We start from the raw sequence: 22,741 nt of genomic DNA, 5'->3' as shown, positions 1-22,741 counted from the left end.
ATACATTTGTTTTTGAATCTGGATTTATTTAGGCAGAGAGGCCTAAACGATCCCAAAGCATCTCAAAGCCTTTCACTGCCTGAAGCTAATTTTTTTTTTTTTTTCTAGAGATTTTCATGAAGTAGCCACTTAAAGCTTAAACTGGGAAAAGGGCTTTTCAATAGGACATGGAGAAAAATGCCATTTCTAAGATGTATTGCCTTCTTTACATTATCCCAGAAAAATCCCCAAGGCTGGCCCATCCACGTTACCTTTGGTTCCTGAGAAGGATGCTGCAGACATCACGGACGAGGTTATTTCAGATGATGCCAGCAGTGCGGGAGGAGCAGAAAGGTCAGTGAAAAGGCTTCAGCCTTTGGAGAACCCTGCCTTCCTTTGGCAGAGACATGCTGGATGCTTTGCAAAGGATAGTACTGCTAATGTGTGCGTCTTAATCTAAGAAAGATGCACATAGCCGTTCTGATTCTTTATACAGTGCCTGAGATAACTATGATCTCCATTGCTTATATAAAGGAGGTGTTTTCACATCTGAGCTTTGTTTTTCTTAACATCTTTATTGAGACGTAATTCACATACCATCTCATTTGTTCATTTAAGGTATACAAGTCAGTGGCTTTTAATATATTCACAGAGTTGTGCAGTTCTCAACTCTGTAGTCAATTTTAGAACATTGTCATCCCCTCCAAGAAACCCTGCACCCCTTAGACAACATGCCCCGTATCTCCCAACTCTCCGAGCCTGACACCTCCTAATCTAGGTCATTACCTTTTGAGGTAAACGGGTTCAAGTCTGATTTAATCTTGAGCAGGAATGTCTAATCACCAACAGCAGTCATGCCCCCTAGGGAGGAGGACAATGACAGATGCAACAAGGAATCCCAGACCTTCACACTTTGCAGGGTACCTGCTTGTTCTTTCCTAAGTGAAATGCCACCCGTGGCTGGGCACCAGCTGCTGCTGGGAAATGACATCCTCCAGGGGAGAGGGAGGTGCTTTGGGCATAGACACATACTGAACAAGCTTTGCAGCATCCTTAGCTCTTTGGCTCCTCCAGAGGTGTGTGTGTGTGTGTGTGTGTGCGCGTGCACACGCTCATGTGAGCGAGGCGGGGTTGGATTTTAAATTAGTACCTGTGGCTAGCCCAGAGTAGCCTACCAAACAGCTGCAGGCATTTTGTAAATGATTTGATGCATATTTTGCACACGCCAAAAGAATGCACGATCACCTGTTTTTCAAGTCTGAGCACTTCCACCCAACTGCCTTGCCTTCCAAACCAGGGCAACTCTCATAACTCTGGGCCAACAGAGTTGCAAGCCCTGTTGCCAAGACAGATGCAGTTTAATCTGCACTGGACACTTGTCTCTGCTGCTGACTTAGCGCAACATTCCCCACAGCTCTTGCTCATATGTATTTTTGACATTCCCAGTAAAAGTGTAGGAATAGATGTCTAACTTGAAAAATCCTCCCCTTCCTCTCCCTACAAATGTTATATTAGCTCTTTCTTCAGTCCCCGGATGTTTTATCATCCTTCCTGGAGAACAAGAAGGTCTTAGGACCAGGCATATAGTAATCCAATAAATATTTCATGACTTGATGTTTTAATCACTTTTAATTTTAAAATTATAATTTCTAAATTAACATTAGATATGTGTAAGGTGTAGAAAAGTATAAGGAAAAAGAGAAAAATCCACAGCCCCACCACCTAATGATTGCTGGTATTTATGATGTTAGTGTGTGCACAAACACACATTATATTAGGGTAGTTTCATCCACTGTCTTTTTTGTTTTTTCTGTTTAAATTCTCAGAGTCCTTTTTTCCAGCTGCCATCAGAACTCTTTGCAGACATAAATCTTAGTGGCTCAAAGTGTATGACTTATCATAGTTTACAGAGCAGTAGATATTGACCTTAATATAATGGGGGTTCTGTGCACTTTGCTCTGGTTGAAGATTTGTTGGGTGATAGACGTTCAGATTCTCGTATTGTGCCGTTCATTTTGGCAGCCCTGGTCACGTGTGTTCGGAGGTGTGCAGTGAGGGTAAAACGCATCTCAGATGTTGAAGATTTAGTGCTGATAGCTTATGGGGAACGATGTTGGATTTGTGTTCTCTGAAGATTTAGCTTCGGGACCAGGGACCAGGCTTGATCACTCAAGAGCTTTTGTGTAGCAGAGTTTTATTAAAGTATCAAAAGGGACAGAGAAAGTTTCTGACACAGACATCACGAGGGGGACAAAGAGTGTTCTGCTCACTGGTCTTACCAAGGCCTTAAATGCTTTTACCAGACCCACTCCCTCAACATGCATTTTAAATGAAGATTAGAACTAACAATAGAAAGGTCTTACCAGACCCATTCCCACAACCTACATCTTTTGTTTTATTGTTTAATCATTAGCTCTGGGCTTAAAGAAAATAACATCTTATGTGACTAAGACTAAGGAATGTAGGGAAAAAAGTTTGTCCTTTTCTCCTCCTTGAGAGCCCTGGACCCTTTCCTGCTTGAGGGCCCCGACTCCTTATCAACCTACCTAAGGATTGGCTCTCTCAATGTGAAGAAAAGAATACAGGGAATACCCTGGTGGTCCAGTGGTTAGGACTCTGCACTTTGAACTAGAATCCCAAAACCTGCCTAGTGTGACCAAAAAAAAAAAAAAAATATATATATATATATATATAAGAAACATCACTAATAATTTTTATATTTTATGTTAAAATGGTAATATTTTGGATGTACTGGGTTAGAATATGTTATTGAAATTATTTTCATATTTTTTCTTGTTTTTACTTGGCTACCAACATTTAAAAATTACCTGAGTGGCTTTTGCGTTCGTGACTTGCATTTGTGACCGTGTGGCCTTGAGTGCACAGTTGTGTTCTTCTCTTTGAGATCCCATGGACTGTAGTCCGTCAGGCTCCTTTGTCCATGGGATTTTCCAGTCAAGAATACTGGAGAGGGTTGTCATTTCCTCCTCCAGGGGTATCTTTCCAACCCATGGTCTACTTCTATTTAGATCATTTGCTTTGCTCTGGTCCTTGAAGGAAATGACGATAGAAGAGGGCTCACCTTTCCTGTGCTTTGGGTTCTTAGGAAAAAAGCATGCTACTCTCCCATTGGCTGAAGATTTCCAGAAAGAATTCCAGGTGGGGTGACCTCTGGCTCTCCTCCCTCGAGGGCAAATACAGGGACAGCCACATCTGAGCAAATGAACCACAACAGAGTCTGCTTTATACTCAGTAGACAATCAAAGGTCTCCAGAAGGTACAGACCAGGTCTGTCCAATTGAAATAGGATATAAGCTGCAAATATAATCTTAAATTTTCTAGTAGCCATATTCAAAACAAATAGAAATTATTAAAATTATTAAAATTTACATGTGGACTTCCCTGGTGGCTCAGTAAAGAACTTGCCTACCAATTCAGGAGATTCGGGTTTGATCCCTGGGTTGGGAAGGACCCCTGGAGAAGGAAATGGCAGCCCACTCCATATTATTGCCCAGGAAATCCCATGGACAGAGGAGCCTGGCAGGCTACTGTCCATGGGGTTGCAAAAGAGTCAGGCATGTCTTACCAACTAAACAACAACAGCAAAACCCAATATATGACAGATATTATCGCTTCAACATGCAATCAATGTATAAATTATTAACTTGGTATTCTGCATTCTTATTTGCATATAAAGTCTCTGCATGCTGGGGTGTATTTCATACCCACAGCACATCTCCGTTTGGACTAGTCACACATCAAGCACTTAACAGTTCCATATGGTGAGTGGCTGCTGCCTGGGACACCCCAGCTCCTCCCAGAGCTCTCAGTCATCGAACGATCTAACACCAGGGCTAGGAATGCTTCTTTGCCTTGGGGGGAAGCTCAGTAGCTCCGGTGGACTTTCCACCCTGAGGGAGCTGTGCTGTGGATCTGAGCGGGCCTCAGAGAAAGTCCGGCCAAAGTCGGGCGTGTGTGCCCCGGGAACAGCAGGTGCTGTACGTGAAGGTGAATTCGGCAGCAGTCTGGGGGAGGTTGTGTGGTCACACTATGGCAGATGCTACCAGGAGCTGGGTGGTGGCGGAGTTTGGGTTCACACCCAGCTGTGTCCCTTACTTGTTTCATGCCTAATCTCAGTTTGCCCATCTGTAGAATGGGGAGGTCACAGCTATAATTGCCTCCCTGAGTTGCAGTGAGGGCCAGGATAAGTGATCAAATGCAATCGTGGTGCGTTCCCGCTCAGGCAGAGGTTAGGTCTTCTTTTTTCAGTTCTGTGGGACAGGCTTTTCTCCTGCAGTGAACTGAGTGGCCAGTCCTGTTCGTCTTCCTGGGGTGGAGGTTCCAGCCTGGCCGTCTTTCTTTTCCAGAACTATCTTCTTTGTTAAAATGTCGTTGTGGCAGAGGAGAGGGAATTTACTGCCCACAACAATCTGCTTCAAGTTTAAAAATTTTGAGATTGTGTTTTATTGTAAAACTTTATGTGTTTTTTTTATTGTGTATTGTATTGCATTTCAACATAAAAATAATACTTTGAGTTGCCATGAGAAGAAGCAAGTCAAAACCAAATTTTCTACTCTCTTGGTTATCAGGTGACACAGTTCTGTTGAATCTACTGAAATTTAGAGATTGTTTTGACTTGGTTAGAGCTGATCCCACCGATCAGACTCAGTACCTAAGAAGTGTCTCTTTTCCGTCTTGGTGACAGGATGATTTGAAAACTCAATCTCATTTCCATGTAGATGCAGGGAGCAGATATTTTGCTGCTTTATTTCCCATCTTTTGAAGTCAGATTGGGCCTGCTGGTGCATGTGCTGTGGGTATCCTGTGGCTTTGCTCACCTCCACCTAAGGGGCATGTGTACACCCAACTCCGAGAAACAGGCGATGACAGACAGCTTGGCTGTGGATTTCTGTATACGTCGTGTGGTCCCTCCCTGTGGAAGATTCTGGAACCCATAGATTTTATTTTTAGAATGTTCTACAGAAGACGCTTGAATGATTTTGACTTTGTATCCATCCAACTGTCTTCAGGGGATGGAAAGTCTATTATTAGAATTTGCCATTTTGCTTTCATGCCACTGATGATCAGATGTGTAGTTCTGAATCCATTGTGGACATCACCAGGCTTGCTCTTGCTGAATATTTATTTCAAGGGGTCTCTCTTTTCTTCCATTTGAGGAAATGGCTGGAAAGGTATCATTTTCAATTACTAGTGCATTTGAGAGAATTAAATTATTCCCAGATGCTTCAGGTCTTTGAGTGCACCTAGGCTCAACCACAAGGGGCAGTTGGCTGAGGAGCGGAGGGAGGGACCAGCGAGGTCCAGCCGGCCTCTTGCCCAGGAGGCCCTGGCTGGACCTGAAGGCGGGGCTGGAGTGGGTTGCCACCCTTCCTGCTACTCTGTCTGCTTCTTCCTTCTCTCTCCTCTTCTTTCTAAAATTAGCAGCTATGACACCATGTTTTCAAGTTTAAGAATAAGGTTTTGAAAAGGGCTATAGTCATATAAATTAAGGAAAAGAAAAGAAGCTAGCAGGCCTAGCAGATAAAGCCAGGACAACAGACCCATCCCGTCTCCACCCCCATCCTTCTGGGTTTGATTGTATATGATGTTGCTTGGACTATTTTAAACTTTCTTTTGAGAAGTTTTGGGCTATTACAGGGCTATTACAGAGCTACAAGTCTGACACTTCATTGGAGTGTTTTTCTTGGAGCAGTTTTCTTCCCAAATAGGAAATGATAGAGTAAGACAGAGGGTTCATATCCCAGCAACCTCTTCCAGGCTGTGTGATGCCTGGAGAAGCTGCCTGACTTTTCAGTCCTCAGTTTCCAAATCTATAAAATGGGAAAAATAACACTTCCCCGTTAGGGTTGGAATTCAGATTAAAATGGAATGTTTCCAAAGCGATGTAGTATAACGCCTGATATATGGTAAGTGTAAAATACAAATGGGAACCATCATTCTCATTTTCAATGTATTTATTCAAAAATACATCTCGAAAATTAAGCAAACAAAGAAAATTCCTGAGGTCTCCAAATGAAATGGAAACAGACCCTGCAGGGAGGGGGGATGTGAGGCTGGGTGAGACTGTGCATGCCTCTGCTTCTGTGTGTCTCTGTCATATGGGAGCCCCACTAATGCTGCCCGGCTCACAGGGCTTGTTAATGGTTCAAAGGGACCGCAGAACTAACGACTCTACAAATGATGTGGACTTATATTACGATCAGCAGCTTCAATCATTGTGAACCATCGTGTTATAAAAGTCAAAGGACCTTTTAAAATTCTGCCTTTATGTTCTGAAGGTTTTGTGTTCCATAATTAAAGCAATTTTTTTTAGAGGTGAACCCGTCCTTTGGAAAAACGCCAAGTCGCCGTGGAAAGCTGGGTTAGGAGACACCTGCACTGGAAGCCGGCAGCCTCTTCCGAGGCCGGGGGCTGACTCTGACTCCAGGTGCCTCTGATGGGACCCAACGCCTTGGTTTCCCGCCCTTCTGGGTTTCTGGGCCTCTCTGCCCTGAGGCCTGTGTTATGTGGATCTGAGTGGGGGAAGAGCCACTTGAGAATTCCGGGCCAATTTCAGGGCAAGGTGGTGATTTTCCAAATGAATGTGTCCAGACCGACCCTCTTTTCTTCCTGGAACCTCTCATTACTGCCACTCTGTTAGACAGGGATTCAGGTTTGTTTCAGCAGCCGTGTTTGAGAAATGGATATTTTAGACTCTAGCTGGCTATCTGGAAGGAAATTTGAGTGCATTCTTGTTGAGACTGGGAATAGGGAAGGGACCAGGGAGCACCTAACAGAATCTGACCTCCGATGGCAGGCTTCCCCCCTGGACAGCTGAGCTGACCCAAGGACCTGCCGTGGGGGAAGGGGCTGTTCTCAGCAACTCCACCCTGAACCTGCTTCTAGGCTTTAGAGAGCAGACTGTATAATTGAGTTCTATGGTCTGAGACCAGCTTCTGCCTCGAGGTCTACAGATAAGTTCCTGCTCAAGTTCTAGTTCTGTGACTTTGGGGGCATCACCTTTGATGAACCTGTGTTCTTACCTGTAAAGTGGGGGCATATAGAACCTAGGATTCGGTGAGTCACTTTGCCCAACACAAAATAAGTACTACTCAGTGTAAGTTCCTTTTTACTTATTCCTCCCTCTGAGCCAAAGTACTTCGACATCCAGCGTCTTATTTCATCCTCACCTTGAGCCTTAGTAGGTATCATTTGTGCCCTTCTTCTGTAGAGGAGGAAGTGGATGCTGGGATAGGTGACATGGCTTTCCCAAGGTCAGTGGGCTAATGAGAGTTAGAGTCAGGACTGGAATCTCTCTTCTGGAGAGGTCTTCAGACATCAAATCCGATTTTGGATCTCTGATCAGTAATACTAGCCAGAAGGAATCTTGGAGATGTTACTCCACAACATGCTGTCCACTGGAACAGAGATTTCTATGATGATGGAAGTGTTCTGTGTCTCCAGTATCAAGTAAGGCAGTCACTAGTCACATGTGGATATTACACACCTGAAATGAGGCCACTTGAAAACCTGGGGTCCGTTTCAGGGTGACGTGGCTTCAGGGTCACGGAGGAACTGAAACTGGATTTTGTTTAACTGTGATTAATTTTTTATTGATTTTTTTTATGTGGACTATTTTTAAAATCTTTATTGAATTCATTACAATATTTCTTCTGTTTCATGTTCTGATTTTCACCCCCGCATTGGAAGGTGAAGTCTTAGCCACGGGACTGCCAGGGAAGTCCCAACTTTCATTAATTAAAACTGAAGTTGAAATAGCCATGTGGGACTCTGCATGGCACAGCCCAACCTGAAGACATAGTTTCATCTCATGTATAGGAGATGAGTCATCCCTGCCAGCAGTGTGGATTCTGAGAGTTTCTGGGGGAAGTGCTTACAAGGCTCAGATACCTGGCTGTGTCCAGTGAGTGCTGGGTTCCCTCCTCACTGCCTCCCCCCGGCTCTGCCAGTGGGAAAGCCAGGCAGCTGTGTCTCCAGAGTGGAGACTGGGTTGTATTCATGGGACATGTGCCTGACAACACGCATCAGCAGGAGGCGTCTCCCTGGCTCCTGAACCAAGGAGATTCACCACTGGGCCAACCAGAGGCCTTGGGCTTATCTAGTGCAACCTCACGTCCAGGCCTGGTAAGGAGGCTCAGGTGATCCAATCACCTGGCTTCAAACACTTAATCTAGAACCCTCTGTGCTCACCCATCCCCACTGGCTGCACCTACAGGGGTGCCCCTCCAGGCTGTTAGGGAGCTGACATGGGTCCACAGCAGAGAATGGATTGCCAGTTGCCATCTATCCCTAGAAACTGGCAGCGTGGAAAAAAGGCTTCCTGTGGGGTGTGCAGGGCCAGTGGCCCCCACTAACTGCATCTCAGCCTCCCTTTCTTCTCAGGCCTGTTAAGTCATCCAGCATTAAATATTTTAGCAGCCTGCTGACTCCGAGGTACGTGAGTGTTTCTCTGTTTCCAGGGAAGGCGTTGGAACAGGTCTGATTACTGAGACTTGTAATGCCTTTTCCTTTTGTAAGGCGGTCAGAGGGTGTTTGGGAAGCAAACCCTCAGGGGAGGGGGAGCATCTGTGCCCTGGAGTGGGCGGGCTGGGCGAGAGAGGACTGCAGTGCGCAGGGGACGCAGTCAGCGCTGAGTCCTCAGGCTGGGAGCGTCTGTAGGTGGAGGGAAGCCGGGCCCTGAGAGGTGAGTGTGGAGGGCGAAGGAAGAGGGACCAGAGGCCGAGAGAGGGAAGCCTTAGGTCCTAGAGTTGAAATCCCTCCCCCATCTTGGACCGCGTTGGGCGATTAGGTCACTGCACCAGTCTCAGCTGCTTCTTGGGTCAGCGGGCCACTGATGTCTCCCGGGGCTTAAAGGAAGGTTAAACGGGTTTAGAGGAGGCAAGACGCAGAGTAGCCTGTACAAGCCGGCCCTCCATAGCCAGGAGCTGTGACCTCAGAGCAATAGACAAGGCCCCTGGGCCACAGGGGCCTCAGCAGGCAGATCCACCCCCACAGCCGGCCCAGTCCTCCAGCAAACATGCACCAGGCTGGGTGCTTAGAAGGGAAGCCAGAGCCTCCCCGTGATAGGGAGGAGCCGGGACACTGGACAGTCCTCCCTTGGAAAGAGGGCTGGGGTGGCTCGGTAGGTGGGCAGTCGGTGGGCAGACACACTGCCAGGGAGTGATGCACGTGGTTTGTTGACTCCCAGCCCAGTGCTCAGCAGCCTCCATCCCGAGGGGCCGGGTGGCTCACTAGCTCCTGTCCGCTTACGTGTGCCTTCGTGCCTTCACCAACAGACAGCCTTCCTTCCCCTCCCTGGGCCTCAGTGTCCTCTGACACAGGTCAGGAGGTGGGTGTCATAAGCCTGAATTTTCCACCTAGAAATGTTTGCTCAAACACACACAGTGGTCATGTCTGTAAAGAGTGGGTCTCAGCCTCTGGCTAAGAGAAGAAGTCACGATCTTGTTTCTTTGGGAAGGTTAGACTTGCAGACGCGGCTCTTGGTTACCCAGCACCCGATACTCTGCCTGGCACACAGTGGGCGCTCCGTAAGCCCTTGCTGAATAATTCATCCCAGCTCACTGTCAGTTGGAGGCTTTCTGTCCTGGAAAACCAGGTCAGATGAGACTCTGGAGGCAGACGGCTGGGTCTAACTTCTGGCACTGCCATTAGACTCTTGAGTTCCTCTTAAATTCCTTAGCTACTCTACGCCTCAGTTTCCTCATCTATAAAATGTATATAATACTAGCTGCCACCACAGAGAGCTATTAGGGAGATTACATGTATGTTAAAAGCTTAGTAGAGTTTCTGCCTGGCACGCAGTAAGCACTTACATATAAGGGGTAATTTTTATTGCTCTCATTATTACTCTGATAATGGGGCTTCCTTGGTGGCTCAGATGGTAAAGAATCTGCCGGCAATGCCGGAGACCCAGGTTCGATCCCTGGGTTGGGAAGATCCCCTGGAGGAGGGCACGGCAACCCACTCCAATACTCTTGCCTGGAGAATCGCATGGACAGAGGAGCCTGGCGATCTACAGTCCATGGGGTCACAAAGAGTCGGACACGACTGAGGGACTAATAACACTTTTCACTCACTTTGAATGATAATAATGCTATTATTATTCAGGCAGGTTCCTGGTAAACATTCATGCTTTGACACAGGGACTAGTTGAAATTTGCTGAAGTTCATTTACATCTGCCCTGGATTCTTCAGAAGGTGTCATTACCTTCTAAAGCTACCTCCCATCCCGCGGCCTGTAGCCTCCCCAATGGGGTGGCCCTGAGTGTCGCAATGTTGTATTTGATGCGATGCAAGGCTTCAGGCACATAGGGGGAAAGGTTCTCTGCCTTGAGAAAACTAGGGCTTTGGGGTTAACCTCTTGCCAAGAGTGGCTGCAAAGAGGCTGAAACCTAACATTTGTGGCAGGGAGGGAGTGCCTGTGTGGGGGAGCCCGGCGGGGCCTGCACCCGAGGAACGCAAGCTCGGAGTGCATCTTATGGGGCACATTGCCCGGCTGTCTGGCCCAACGTTTGGAGCGGCTGGCCCATCCCAAACCTCCTAGAGGAAAGGGCAGGGATGAAAGTTGTCTGGCCCTGCCTGCCTGCCAGATGCTGTAGCACAGTAGCTAGTGAAGGAGACCCCTTTCTGGCAGATGACCAAGCAGCTGGTATTTAAATGGGCACAGCCGGAGTTGTCAGAAAGTGAGAATTTTGGATGAGGGGAGAGTGCCAAGCTTGGGCTTGAAGTCTCAGTTTAGGCCAGACTGCCTTTCAGCGGGGGCCACCTATGAAGAGTGTCTGGGGCAGACAGTCCCTTAGGCTCTTAGCAGGATGTTCACTCTTGGAGATGGGTGCCACCCACCCATCTCAGGCGTTCACAGTCATGAAACATCTGGACCAGAAGGATCTTCGGGCTCCTCGTTCTACAGATGAGAAACTTGAGACCTCGAGAGGATGTGTGACGTCCTTACAGCCCGCACAGCTTGTCGGGGTACCACTGACTCATACTGGATGCAGTTCTTCTGGCCTTGAGACCAGCGCTCTTTCCAGCAAACCCACTGGTGCTGTAGTGAGCAGGCACCCCCTTTCCTCTACACAACAAGCACCCCAGGTGGGCCTGGTATGAACTGGCATTATAGAAGGTTTTCTGGAGGTGGTGGCAGCATTCTAAAGTAATCTTTTCCTCTAGTTGTATCTGAGAAAGCTACATATGCAGTCTTTTAAAAATAATGTTACGTGTTTATTTTTGGCTGTTCTGGGTCTTTCTGAGCTGTGTGGGCTTTCTTCAGTTGTGGCAAGCGGGGCCTCTCTTCGTTGTGATGCTTGGGTTTCTCATCGTGGGGCTTCTCTTTTGCAGAGTATGGGCTCTAGGCGCCTGGGCTTCTGTAGCTGTGACACATGGACTCAGTTTCTCCGTGGCACGTGGGATCTTCCCGGACCAGGGATCGAACCTGTGTCCCCTGTATTGGCAGGGGAATATTTTACCACTGAGCCAGGGAAGCCCCTGCATATGCAGGCTTGCTCCAGCTGTTTTGCAAAATGAGTTAAACTGCAGCCTCTGTGCTCTGCTGACCCTGGCTTTCCTTTGCTTGTGGCCAGTAGCATTTGCTGTAGGATTGCAGGAAAACCACTGTGAGAAGCTGGTTGGACAAGGGCTCACAGATTCTCTAATTTGCTATGATTTGGGGAGTGTGCAGATACTGGTGGGGAGGGAAGTCTCTGATTAGAGTTAACTCAGGAGAGAGCTGTGCTGAAACTTGAGATCTCTCCTTCTGTCCCAGTGTGTCTGTGTGAGCAGTTTACTGAGGAAACTCTCAGAGGATACTGCAGTCTGTGTCAGGTTTCTTCACAAACAGTTGAGCCATGAATCCTTGGGAGATAAAACACTCTTAATGATCACTGCAGGGTCTAGTTTTGTTTTTGCATGAAGATGGGAAGTTTATATTAGAAGCCACCAGACTCCCTGTTGACTTGCTGTTTATACCTCTTCTTTGGTTCATCTTTGATCTTCAGTGGAGAGAAACTATTCTGCAGAAATAGTCCTGCCTGGGGGCGGTGTGGGGGAGGACAGTTTTGCTTTTCAGAAACTGGCTTTGCATTTTGTGTTCAGGAACTATAACTGCCCCAAATGGAAAAGTGTTACCCCTTCCTACTTCTTCCCGGCAGTCCTGAAAAGCCACTGGCTCTACAAGGCTCAAGAAGGGCATTTTATATTTTCTGTTCTAAATCCCTTTTCTTTTGGTATAAGAATTGGAGGAATGTGTAAATGCAGAGGCAAGTCCAGACTTAAAAAAAAATTATTTATTTGGCTGCTCTGGATCTTAGTGTAGCACATGGGATCTTTCATTGAGGTGCACGGACTCCTGTTGTGGTGCGTGGGTTTAGTTGCTCATGGCATGTGGGATCTTAGTTCCCTGACCAGAGGTCAGACCCATGTCTCCTGCACTGCATGGCAGAGTCTTAGGCACCAGGGGAAGGCAGACATTAAAGGCATTAGAGGCAGGAACTCCAGTGTGGCTGAGAGATGCTGGCCAGACTCATCCCTGGGTGAGCCCTCTGCCTGCTTTGCCCCTCCCCCTACGTCTCCGCCCTCTAGGGAACCTCTTTCTCCCGAGACCATAGATGATCAGATAAATGTAGTGCCTACGAAGCTTTCTCACCCCCAGCTCCCCAGGCATCAAGAGTTCTTTCTGTAGCCTGAGCACAGTTTTAAGACAAAGCAAATGTGTTATAATTTGTGCCTCCCTCGAAAGAGAAATCCAGGTCTACTGGCCAGGTTAGTTCAGTAACACAGTAACAGAATGACTGTAGTTGTAAATCGTACATTCGTTCATTATTTCATTCACTCAGACTGAGGGCCTCTTCCATGAAGGTCAAGGCTAGGTGCTCCAGGCAGAGTTTCTGATCTTCAGCACTATTACCCGGCACTTAGCTGGGTAACTGATGGAAGGGTTGTCCTGCACATAGTAGGCTGTCTGGCAGCCCTGGATGCCAGTCACATCCCCCAAGTCGTGACAATCAAAAATGTCCCCTGGTACTCCTGCACCAAATGTCCCCAGCGGGCAAAACTGCCCTTGGAGAACCGCTGCTCTGGGGCTGTGCTACCCGAGGTGTGGTTCCTTAGGCCAACAGCCTGGCATCACCTCGGAGCCTGTTCAGCTGTGCTTGTTTCATCAATACTCTGTTTTCAACCATTGCTTTGATGTGACAAAGACGTCCGACTCTGACTTCCAGGGAAGATCGCTTTTCTGCCCAGCAAGGTGGTATAGCATTCAGGGCTTGCTTTATATTTAGTCAGACTTACTTAAAATTAGGACTAGGTAAAATTCAAATACAGGTACAGCTGAGTACATGTTCAAGCGATGGAGACCCTTGTGTAAAGTGGGCTTCATGTCCACTCAAGGAAAATTCCAAAGCCACATCTAGAAATCCTGGACGAGGCTCAGAAGTCACATGGAACTGCTCCCGCCCTTTTTCTGCGTAGATTTCGGGTGCAGGCTGACATTTCATCTTAGCTTGGGTGGAGGCTGTGGCTGAATTTTTGAAGGCCTGAATCCAGTGTTTCCTTTGTGCTTACAACTACATTTTGCTGGGCTGCAGTTCAGAAACGTAACTCCCTGCCTGGACAGCCATTCACAGAATGTGAGGATGTAGCTCAGAAGCCCAAAGCAGGGATTCCTTCTAAAAAAATTTTTTTCCCAGAAGTGGATCTTATATTATTAGTTGTGAGAGCTGAACTCTCATGCTCAAGCCAGGCACTGGTCCTGCGTTCCTCATGGCATATTCCTTTGCTGACGTGTTCAGAGTATATAAAAATATCCTGAAGCTAGTTTGTCACTGTGGATGGGTTAGGAGTTCGGGTCGTAGACACACAGCCTCTGCGTGAACCTGGCTTTGCTTGGGGTGACCTTGGGTAAGAGACATCACCACTCCAAGTCTGTTTCTTCCTTTGCAAAGGATAATAGCAGTGCCCACCACATAGGGTCATGTGAGAATGAAGTCGGAGGAGAGATGGAAGCCCCTTAGCAGAGTGCTGGCTGGGTAGCAAATGCTCAGAAATGTCAGCTAATATTAGAGTGGTCATTTCAAAACATTTTTTTAAATTGCCTTTTTGGTTTTCATGATCTGATAATTGAGTGGGGACAGCAGAGTGCACGCTGTCTTATGGGTGGTATTTTGTCATCCTTCAAAGCTGGCAGATGACAGGATAATCTAGGTGAAAATGCCCTTTCGGTTTGGGTTTCTGGTAGTTGGATGAAGGCCTGAGACGTTTAAAAAGCAGAGACATTACTTTGCCAACAAAGGTCCATCTAGTCAAGGCTATGGTTTTTCCAGTGGTCATGTATGGATGTGAGAGTTGGACTATAAAGAAAGATGAACGCTGAAGAATTGATGCTTTTGGACTGTGGTGTTGGATAAGACTCTTGAGATCCAACCAGACCATCCTGAAGGAAATCAGTCCTGGGTGTTCATTGGAAGGACTGATGTTGAAGCTGAAACTCCAATACTTTAACCACCTGATGCGAAGAGCTGAGTCATTTGGAAAGACCCTGATGCTGGGAAAGATTGAGGGCAGGAGGCAAAGGGGACAACAGAGGATGAGGTGGTTGGATGACATCACCTCTCAATGAACGTGAGTCTGAGTAAACTCCAGGAGTTGGTGATGGACAGGGAGGCCTGGCGTGCTGCAGTCCATGGCGTCACAAAAAGTCGGACACTACTGAGTGACTGAACTGAACTGAGATGTTGCCATGCTGGAGAAGGGCCTCAGGAAACAGGGAAGTATGGGCAGTAGGGAGGGCTGGGGGAGTCTGGCCCTGCAGCGGGGGAGTCTGCCGGCCACGCAGAAGGACAGTGGGCGACAAGCACTGGGCTGAGTGTCAGCACCGCTGCCGGTGGGCATAGGAAGTCCTGTTTTTCTGCCCTTGAGCTGACAGTCTGGTCCAAGAGACAGCATTAAAGGATTATAACAGCACACGGCCCTAATTGTCTTTGCATCTCATTTGGTAATTAATGTAGATGGCCATTAGTATTTATCTAGAAAGTATTAAAAAGCAGAGGCATTACTTTGCCAACAAAGGTCCGTCTAGTCAAGGCTATGGTTTTTCCTGTGGTCATGTATGGATGTGAGAGTTGGACTGTGAAGAAAGCTGAGCGCCACAGAATTGATACTTTTGAACTGTGGTCTTGGAGAAAACTTGAGAGTCCCTTGGACTGCAAAGGAGATCCAACCAGTCCATTCTGAAGGAGATCAGCCCTGGGATTTCTTTGGAAGGAATGATGCTAAAGCTGAAACCCCAGTACTTTGGTCACCTCATGCGAAGAGTTGACTCATTGGAAAAGACTCTGATGCTGGGAGGAATTGGGGGCAGGAGGAGAAGGGGACGACAGAGGATGAGATGGCTGGATGGTATCACTGACTCGATGGACATGAGTCTGAGTGAACTCTGGGAGTTGGTGATGGACAGGGAGGCCTGGCGTGCTGCAGTTCATGGGGTTGCAAAGAGTTGGACATGACTGAGATTGAACTGAACTGAGAAGGTATTCTCCACAAAGGCAGATATCTTGTCTCTTCTGTTCACTCCTATCTCCCTGCTTCTAGAAAGTTCCCACTGAGAAATACTTGTTGAATGACTTAATCACATGCCTCCTTATCACAGCCAGTTCCTGGTTATATTCAAGAGGAGATTTCGTTCCCACTACCCAGAACATTCTATTTCTCTTCTCCAAGTCCATTCACCTCTTTTTTGGCTCAGTGTTTCATCAATGTGTGTCTCCCCTGTACCACTTTGAAGACTTTTTATCACATCTGTATACCACTTGTATTATTATCTACTTACTATTTTTCTTTACATTGATTCTTTTTTTTTATTTCAACATATTACATTAGTTTTGTTTTAGGTAATGTCAGTGAAGTTACAGGTTTGGCGCACTAATAACTTTTCCCTAATATGCTTTAAATGTATAACTATTAAAAATATCCTCATATAAGAAACTTGACTATGGTAACACCTCCTTACCCTATAAAACTCCAAGTATTCCCTCTTCTGGAAAATCTCCCCAGACCTCTTCCAAGGCGGATTTAAACATGGCTTTTATGTTTCTGTCATGTGGTAACCTTTCTATCAACCATCTACAGAAGTGGGCAAGGGACCATGAGGCTTCTGACTTGATACAGGGCCAGGAATGCAGTTAGTCCTTAGTACCTGATTTTGAAAGACTGAAGTAAACCCCTCGAGTCTAGGAGAGTTTGTGCTGTCGGGCCACACATAGGTGCCCTGAGTGGATGCCCTAGGATTCTCTGAAGACAATTTGCTGTAGCCAGCCTTCCATGCGGGTGCCATCCACAAGTCAGATATGTGAACTTCCATTTCGACTCACACCCCCAGCAGGGAGCTAGTGTGTTCTTTGCAGAGGGAGAGTTTGGCCTCTGCCCTTCAGCATCACATAGTCCCCATCAGTTAACCAGCCAGCCTTGCATATTTCCAGTCTCTGGCTTTGCTTCCCAGGTTGCTTCATCTATGAAATCGTGCCATTGGCAGACTAGGGAGGTGCCATTGGCCCAGTGGGGCAGACACAAGTAAAACAGAATGAATAGAATTGGAGGGGCTGAAGGTTCCTTTCAGTCTCCTGAAACTTATTATACACACACTGCACTCTCCGTTCTTCTTAATCTGGACACTGACTGCACCTGGTATCTGCCAGTGCTCTTGATCCCATACTCTGGCTTCTCGCCCCTCCAGCATGAGTCTGTCTGTACAAGCAGGGTCCTGTCTTATACAGTTTTATGACCCCCTTGTGCACTTGGGACAGTGCTCAGTGACTATTTGATTAGCTCCTGATATAATGTACGTATCAGGCCAATTTGGGCATAGTTTTCTAGCTTGGCTTCCCATTTTTCACTTGACTTCTCACTTCTCAGCTAAAACAAAAATATTGTTGCCCCAACAAAGTGTAAAGGAAGCTGCAAACACAGAAGAGGGCACTGCCTGGTGGACAGGGCTGGGGATATTTCCTAGGCACTGATTCTCCTTTTGTTTTCTAGAGAACTCTGTTGGCAAAGATCTTCGATTTGCTTTGTGGTTTTACATTCTTTTCTGTAACTGAGTGCTTCTCAGTGTCACAGTTGACAGCCTTTTCAGGATGCTTTTGGCTTCAAGTAACAGATAACCCAATACAAGAAAACAATGTTTTTTGTTGTCATTCAGTTGCCAAGTCATGCCAGACTCTTTGTGACCCCATGGACTGCATGCAGCACACCAGGCTTCCCTGACCTTCACTATCTCCCGGAGTTTGCTCAAACTCGTATCCATTGAGTCGATGATGCTATCCAGCCATCTCATCCTCTGTCATCCCCTTCTCCTCCTGCCTTCAGTCTTTCCCAGCATCAAGGTCTTTACCAGTGAGTTGGCTCTTCACATCAGGTGGCCAAAGTACTGGAGCTTCAGCTGCAGCATCAGTCCTTCCAATGAATATTCAGGGTTGATTTCCTTTAGGCTTTACTGGTTTCATCTCCTTGCTGTCCAGTGACTCTCCAGAGTAGCTCTTTTTATCTTCCTTTACCTGAATTCCGTGTGTTGGTTCATGTCTTTTTCATTGTTTCTAAGTGGCTGCAGCAGCTCTATCAGGTCCCACATGACAGTGTCGAGTGGCAGGAACATATCTGAAGAACATAAAATCTACAGTCTTGTATCTCCTCTAAAGACTGAGAAAAATGTCTCCAGAAGCACAGCTTGCTTTCCTTTCTGTTTCATTGGCCCAAGTGTATGTCACATGACCATATCTAAGCTAATTATTTGAACATTAGTAAGTATGTAAACAGGAGAGGGAACGTACGTTTTGGAGGCAACAAATGACATCTGCCACAAAAGTTCAGATTCAGAGTTTCTCCCAGTGTGAATCGGAAAGCATCTCCACCAGAATCATCTAGAATATGCTTGCTAAAATGCACCTTCCTGAGCTCTTCCTGACTGTTTTAGTCAGAAGCTTTGGGAATATTTTAACAATAATCCTGGGAGTCTTAGATGCAGTAGGCTTCAGATCCATGGTCTGGTGTTTGTAGTTGTCACTTATCAATATTTACAAGGTTAAGATGATCCTTCAGCAGTGCTGATCCTCTTGATAGGAGGAGAAGACAGATTCAGCCTTCAAAAATTCCCTTCCCAGCCCTAGCCCTTTGGAGATTCAAACAGAAATATTAGCTGATACAAGGATGATATCTAGGATTTGCTTTAAAATAATCTGAATAGCAGGGGAGAAGAGAGTATGTGAATACAACAGAGTTGGCCCTGATCTGATAATATTGAAACTGTTTGATATAACAGAGTTCATTATATTGTTCCATTTACTTAAGTTAAAAAAAAAAAGTCTCCTAGACATCCCTGGTGGTCCAGTGGTTAAGAATCTGCCTACCAGTGCAGGGAACACCGGTTTGATCCCTCCTCTGGGAAGATTCCACATGCCTCGGGGCACCTGAGCCCATGTGCCACAACTACTGAGCCCATGCTCTAGAGCCTGTGCTCCACAACAGGAGAGGAGTCCCTGTTGACGGCAACTCGAGAAACCCCGAGTGCTGCAACAAAGACCTAGCACAGCCAGCAATATCTCAAATTCATCTAACCCCCACTGCCCAGTGTGCTCAATCGTGTCCATCTCTTTGTGACCCCATGGACTGTGGCTCACCAGGCTCCTCTGTCCATCGGGATTCTCCAGGCAAGAATACTGGAGTGGGTTGCCATTTCCTTCTCCAGGCAATCTTCCTGATCCAGGGATCAAACCCATGTCTCTTTTGTATTCTCATTGGTAGGCATATTCTTTACCACTGCGCCACCAGGGAAGGCGGAGAAGGCAATGGCACCCCACTCCAGTACTCTTGCCTGGAAAATCCCATGGATGGAGGAGCCTGGTAGGCTGCAGTCCATGGGGTCGCACAGAGTCGGACACGACTGAGCAACTTCCTTTTCACTTTTCACTTTCATGCATTGGAGAAGGAAATGGCAACCCACTCCAGTGTTCTTGCCTGGAGAATCCCAGGGGTGGGGGAGCCTGGTGGGCTTCCGTCTATGGGGTCGAACAGAGTCGGACACGACTGAATCGACTTAGCAGTAGCAGCAGCAGCACCAGGGAAGGAAGCTCTATACCTAATTGGAATGCTCAAGCTTAGGAGGTGGTGAGTGGAGCTCCTTTTTTATGTAAGTGGGTATGACCTGGGATCAGGGTACAGGACACAGAAGACTGGGCATTCCAATTCTTGTGTTACCAATAGCTGATGGTATACAGTCTAACACATTAGCCTATTTGAATGTCAGTTATTACAGTGAAATAGGCACTTTAATAGTAAACCACGGAGTCCATGATAAGCACATGAAGAAGGAATCTATTTAAATTTCCATCAGAAATGTGACTTTTAGAAGTATGTGTGTGTTAGTCGTTCAGTCGTATTCGACTCTTTGATCCCATGGACTGTAGCCTGCCAGACTCCTCTGTCCATGGGATTCTCCAGGCAAGAATACTGGAGTGGGTTGCCATTTCCTTCTCCAGGAGATCCTCCCGACCCAGGGATTGAACCCAGGTCTCCTGCATTGCAGGTGGATTGTTTACCATCTGAGCCACCACGGAAGCCCCTGGTGTTTTGCAATAGAAGTGTATTTCTTTCTTTATTATTTTTTTTTTACCTTTTTGGCATCTGGGATCTTAGTTCCCCAACCAGGGCCTGAACCTGAACCCCCTGCATTGGAAGACAGAGTCTTAACCACTGGACCACCAGGGAAGTCCCAAAAGTATATTTCTTTATGCTGCAGAGAATTCTTGTTTTGGGCCATCAAGCCTTGGGGCATCTGTTTCTTTAAGAGGAAGAAATGAAGCCTGGAGTCTGTGAGTCTCTTGCCCTTTGGTCCCAGAGGATATAAAACATAGCAATGCTTTCTTGACTCTAAAGATAGGAAGCCTGGTGTCCACCTATAGCCACAGTCTCTTCCCCATGGGGGCCTAGATGCAGAAATTTCCAGAGAAAAGGTGCTTCCTTTTAGTGGTGTGGGCAGGTAAGCGCCACTCTTTGTGAGAGGTCTATGTCAGCCAAGGAGCTGATCTGGGGCCCTCTGAGGAAACAAAGCAAAACCCACAGCTCACAAATGGCACTCCTTCCCTGACAGTACCGCCCAGGAACGGGCTGTTAGATTTAGCCTCTGCCCAATTCAGTTGGTAAAGATTCTGCCTGCAATGCAGGAGACTCAGGTTCCATCCCTGGATGGGGAAGATCCCCTGGAGAAGGAAATGGCAACCCACTCCGGTATTCTTGCCTGGAGAATCCCATAGACAGAGGAGCCTGGCCGGCTACTGTCCGTGGGGTCGCAAAGAGCCAGACACGACTTAGCAACTAAACCATTTTAGAGGGTACCTCAGCCCAGGAGAAGGCATTTTGCAAACTGTAGAGCGCCGTGTGCTCTACGGATCCGGATCCGTGGTTAAGCGGCGTTAGGACTCCGCAGGTGAAGAAATAAAGGGCCAGAATTTGGCTCCAGGAACAAGTGAGGCCCCACAACACCCCAGCTTCTTTCTGACGCCCCAGAGGGCAGCGGGCCGGCATGTCCCCTCCTCACGTCCGTCCCCACAAGCGCGCCTGGAACTCCGAGTTGGGGCACCGGCCTGTACTTGACCTTCTCAGTGGGTTCACAGGCCGGTGCCTTCCCCGAGGTGCCCTGCGTAGTGGAAAGCGCCGTGGAAAAACTTAAGAACTGTGACAAGTTGTCATGACTCAGACTTCTGGAGGAAGTTGGCAGTGCCGTTCAGGAGCCACGGCCGGGCCGCGGGTCCGTGCGTCGGTCCCACTGGCCCTCTGTCCCCCGCGCGCTGTGCGGCCGCGGGGCGAGTGGGCGCGCCGCCACGTGGGCCCCTCGGTGGCCTGGGCGCGCCGCGGCCGGCCCCGCGCATTCCTGGCCCGGGAGGAGAACGCGGCGGGCGCCCTGCGCGAGCAGCTGGCTGCGCGCTGGCCGGCCCGGAGCGCCGAGAGCTGGGGGAGGAGCCTGGCCCGGCCGCCGCCGCTCTCCCCACTCCTTGGCCTTTTGTGCCGCCACTTTGCCCGAGCCCTTCAGGGAGCCGCGCCTCCCCGCGCCGTTGCCCCGGGAAAGTTCGCGTCTCCGGGCCGAGCCGGGCGGTGGAGACTCCGCGCGCCGCGCCGCCGCCGGCCTCGGAAACCTCAGCCTCTCGGGGGGTGGTTCTCGGGCACTTGCGTCCCCCCGAAGGAAGGCGGCTCCCTGGCGGGCCATCTGCAATCGCCCCCAACTGGTAAGTGCCCCGCGGCCAAGAGCGGGCGGGAGGGCGAGCGCCCGGGGTCGGGGAGGAGACCCGCGTCCCCCGGACCTTGGCCGCCAGACAAAGGCGTGCTAGAAGTAACCAAAGCTCATGTCATCTCTCTCCACCGGGGACTGGTTAAGGGGAGGAAAGGGACTGGACACATATATGTCCCCTTGCCAGCGGAGTGTGTGTGTGTCTGCCGGGCAGACGCCCTCGGCGTCGGCCCAGGAAGCTCGTGCCGTCGGGTGAGGCGGGTCGGACTCGGTCCCCGAGGTTGGGGTGCGAGCCTGCGGCTGCGATCCCGCCCACGGTGGAGGGAATCTGTGCCCGCGGCCCGGGACCCCATCCGAGGTCGGGGTTCCCGCCCGCCCCCGGCTCCGCGCCATCCCCGCCGGGTTCCTGGCGAGCTGGTGTGGTCCCACCCGGTAGCGCGGGGGGCTCCCCTGGCGGGCCACCGCGGCGCGTGGATGAGCCATAAAACTCCGCACTGGATTGCCTCCGAGTTTGGGACTTTTAAATTCTCGAACAGTTACGTCAGCCGGGTGAGCGCACTTCGGGGCTCCGGAGCACCACGTGACCGGCCCCCTTTCACCACCGCCCCCCCCCCACCTCCTTCGGCGTCCTTGGCTCCCGCGGCCTCGGAGGCCGGGTCTTCCCTGGCCTTCGGGGCGTCCTGCAAAGGCAACTTCAAAAGTAGTGATTGACAGCGGGATTCCTGCGGCAAGCTGTTGTTGCATGGTGCTCCCACAACGTTTATTGTCCTCCGCGGTGCCTGTCTTTTCTGAAAACGGCATCATCACCGTGATATTATTATTGTTGTTATCTTTTGCCTCCGTCAAGTGCTCTGACAGGAAAAAGTGAGAGTGGGTTGAGCTGCAATGAAATAGACACGGTGAGACAGATGTCTCCAAGGTGGCCTGGGGGGATGGAAATAGAAGCCAAGTCTGGGAAGGGTAGCCAGGGGTCTTGGTTGGTGCCCGAGTGTGTGTGTATGTGCGCGCGCGCGCACGTCTTCATATGTGGGCGTGCATGTGTACACATGACTGTCCAAGTCATTTCTATCACAGTACATGGAAAAACAAGGATCCTAGTGAATTTCCTTTCAGTTTTATGCTAGAGGAGGGTGCAACTCTGTTAATCGGTGGAGAACTTTTTATTTCTCTAGGATTCCCTATGGAGGCCACATCTCAGAAGCTGTTTTCACTGTATTTGGAAATGACTTTGTCAGGGGTCTTGTCCCAAGGCTGGGTGTCATATGGGGGTTCCATCCATTCAGATTCACTTGTGTATTTCAGAGCTAGTCTTCACTAGTGTTTTTATGGGGCCCGTTTCGACAATTGATGAGAAGCAGAGGAAGGATTTGGTTGGGAACTGTGGAGTGAGTGACCTCCTAGACTGGTTTCCCTGTTCTCAGGTGGAGCTGGGAGCTCCTGCAGAGAATGGGGCCAGTTGTGCTGGGCAGGTGAGAA

The 22,741-nt window shown here is 48.5% G+C and overlaps 1 protein-coding gene across 22 annotated transcripts in view; it reads left to right on the top strand.

The window, feature by feature from the left end:
* The window catches only part of TACC2 (transforming acidic coiled-coil containing protein 2), a 234,787-nt gene that overhangs the window by 78,428 nt on the left and 133,618 nt on the right, over window positions 1-22,741 (top strand). For all 22 annotated transcript variants that reach the window (XM_027529360.1, XM_027529359.1, XM_027529358.1 and 19 more), the window contains one exon: window positions 220-333. In XM_027529360.1, coding sequence (XP_027385161.1) covers window positions 220-333 — 114 coding nt within the window. The remainder of the gene's footprint in view (window positions 1-219; window positions 334-22,741) is intronic.

The sequence above is a fragment of the Bos indicus x Bos taurus genome, chromosome 26 (genome assembly GCF_003369695.1).
Source record: "Bos indicus x Bos taurus breed Angus x Brahman F1 hybrid chromosome 26, Bos_hybrid_MaternalHap_v2.0, whole genome shotgun sequence".
NCBI classification, from domain to species: Eukaryota; Metazoa; Chordata; class Mammalia; order Artiodactyla; family Bovidae; genus Bos; species Bos indicus x Bos taurus.
This window is presented reverse-complemented; position numbering and strand designations above follow the sequence as displayed.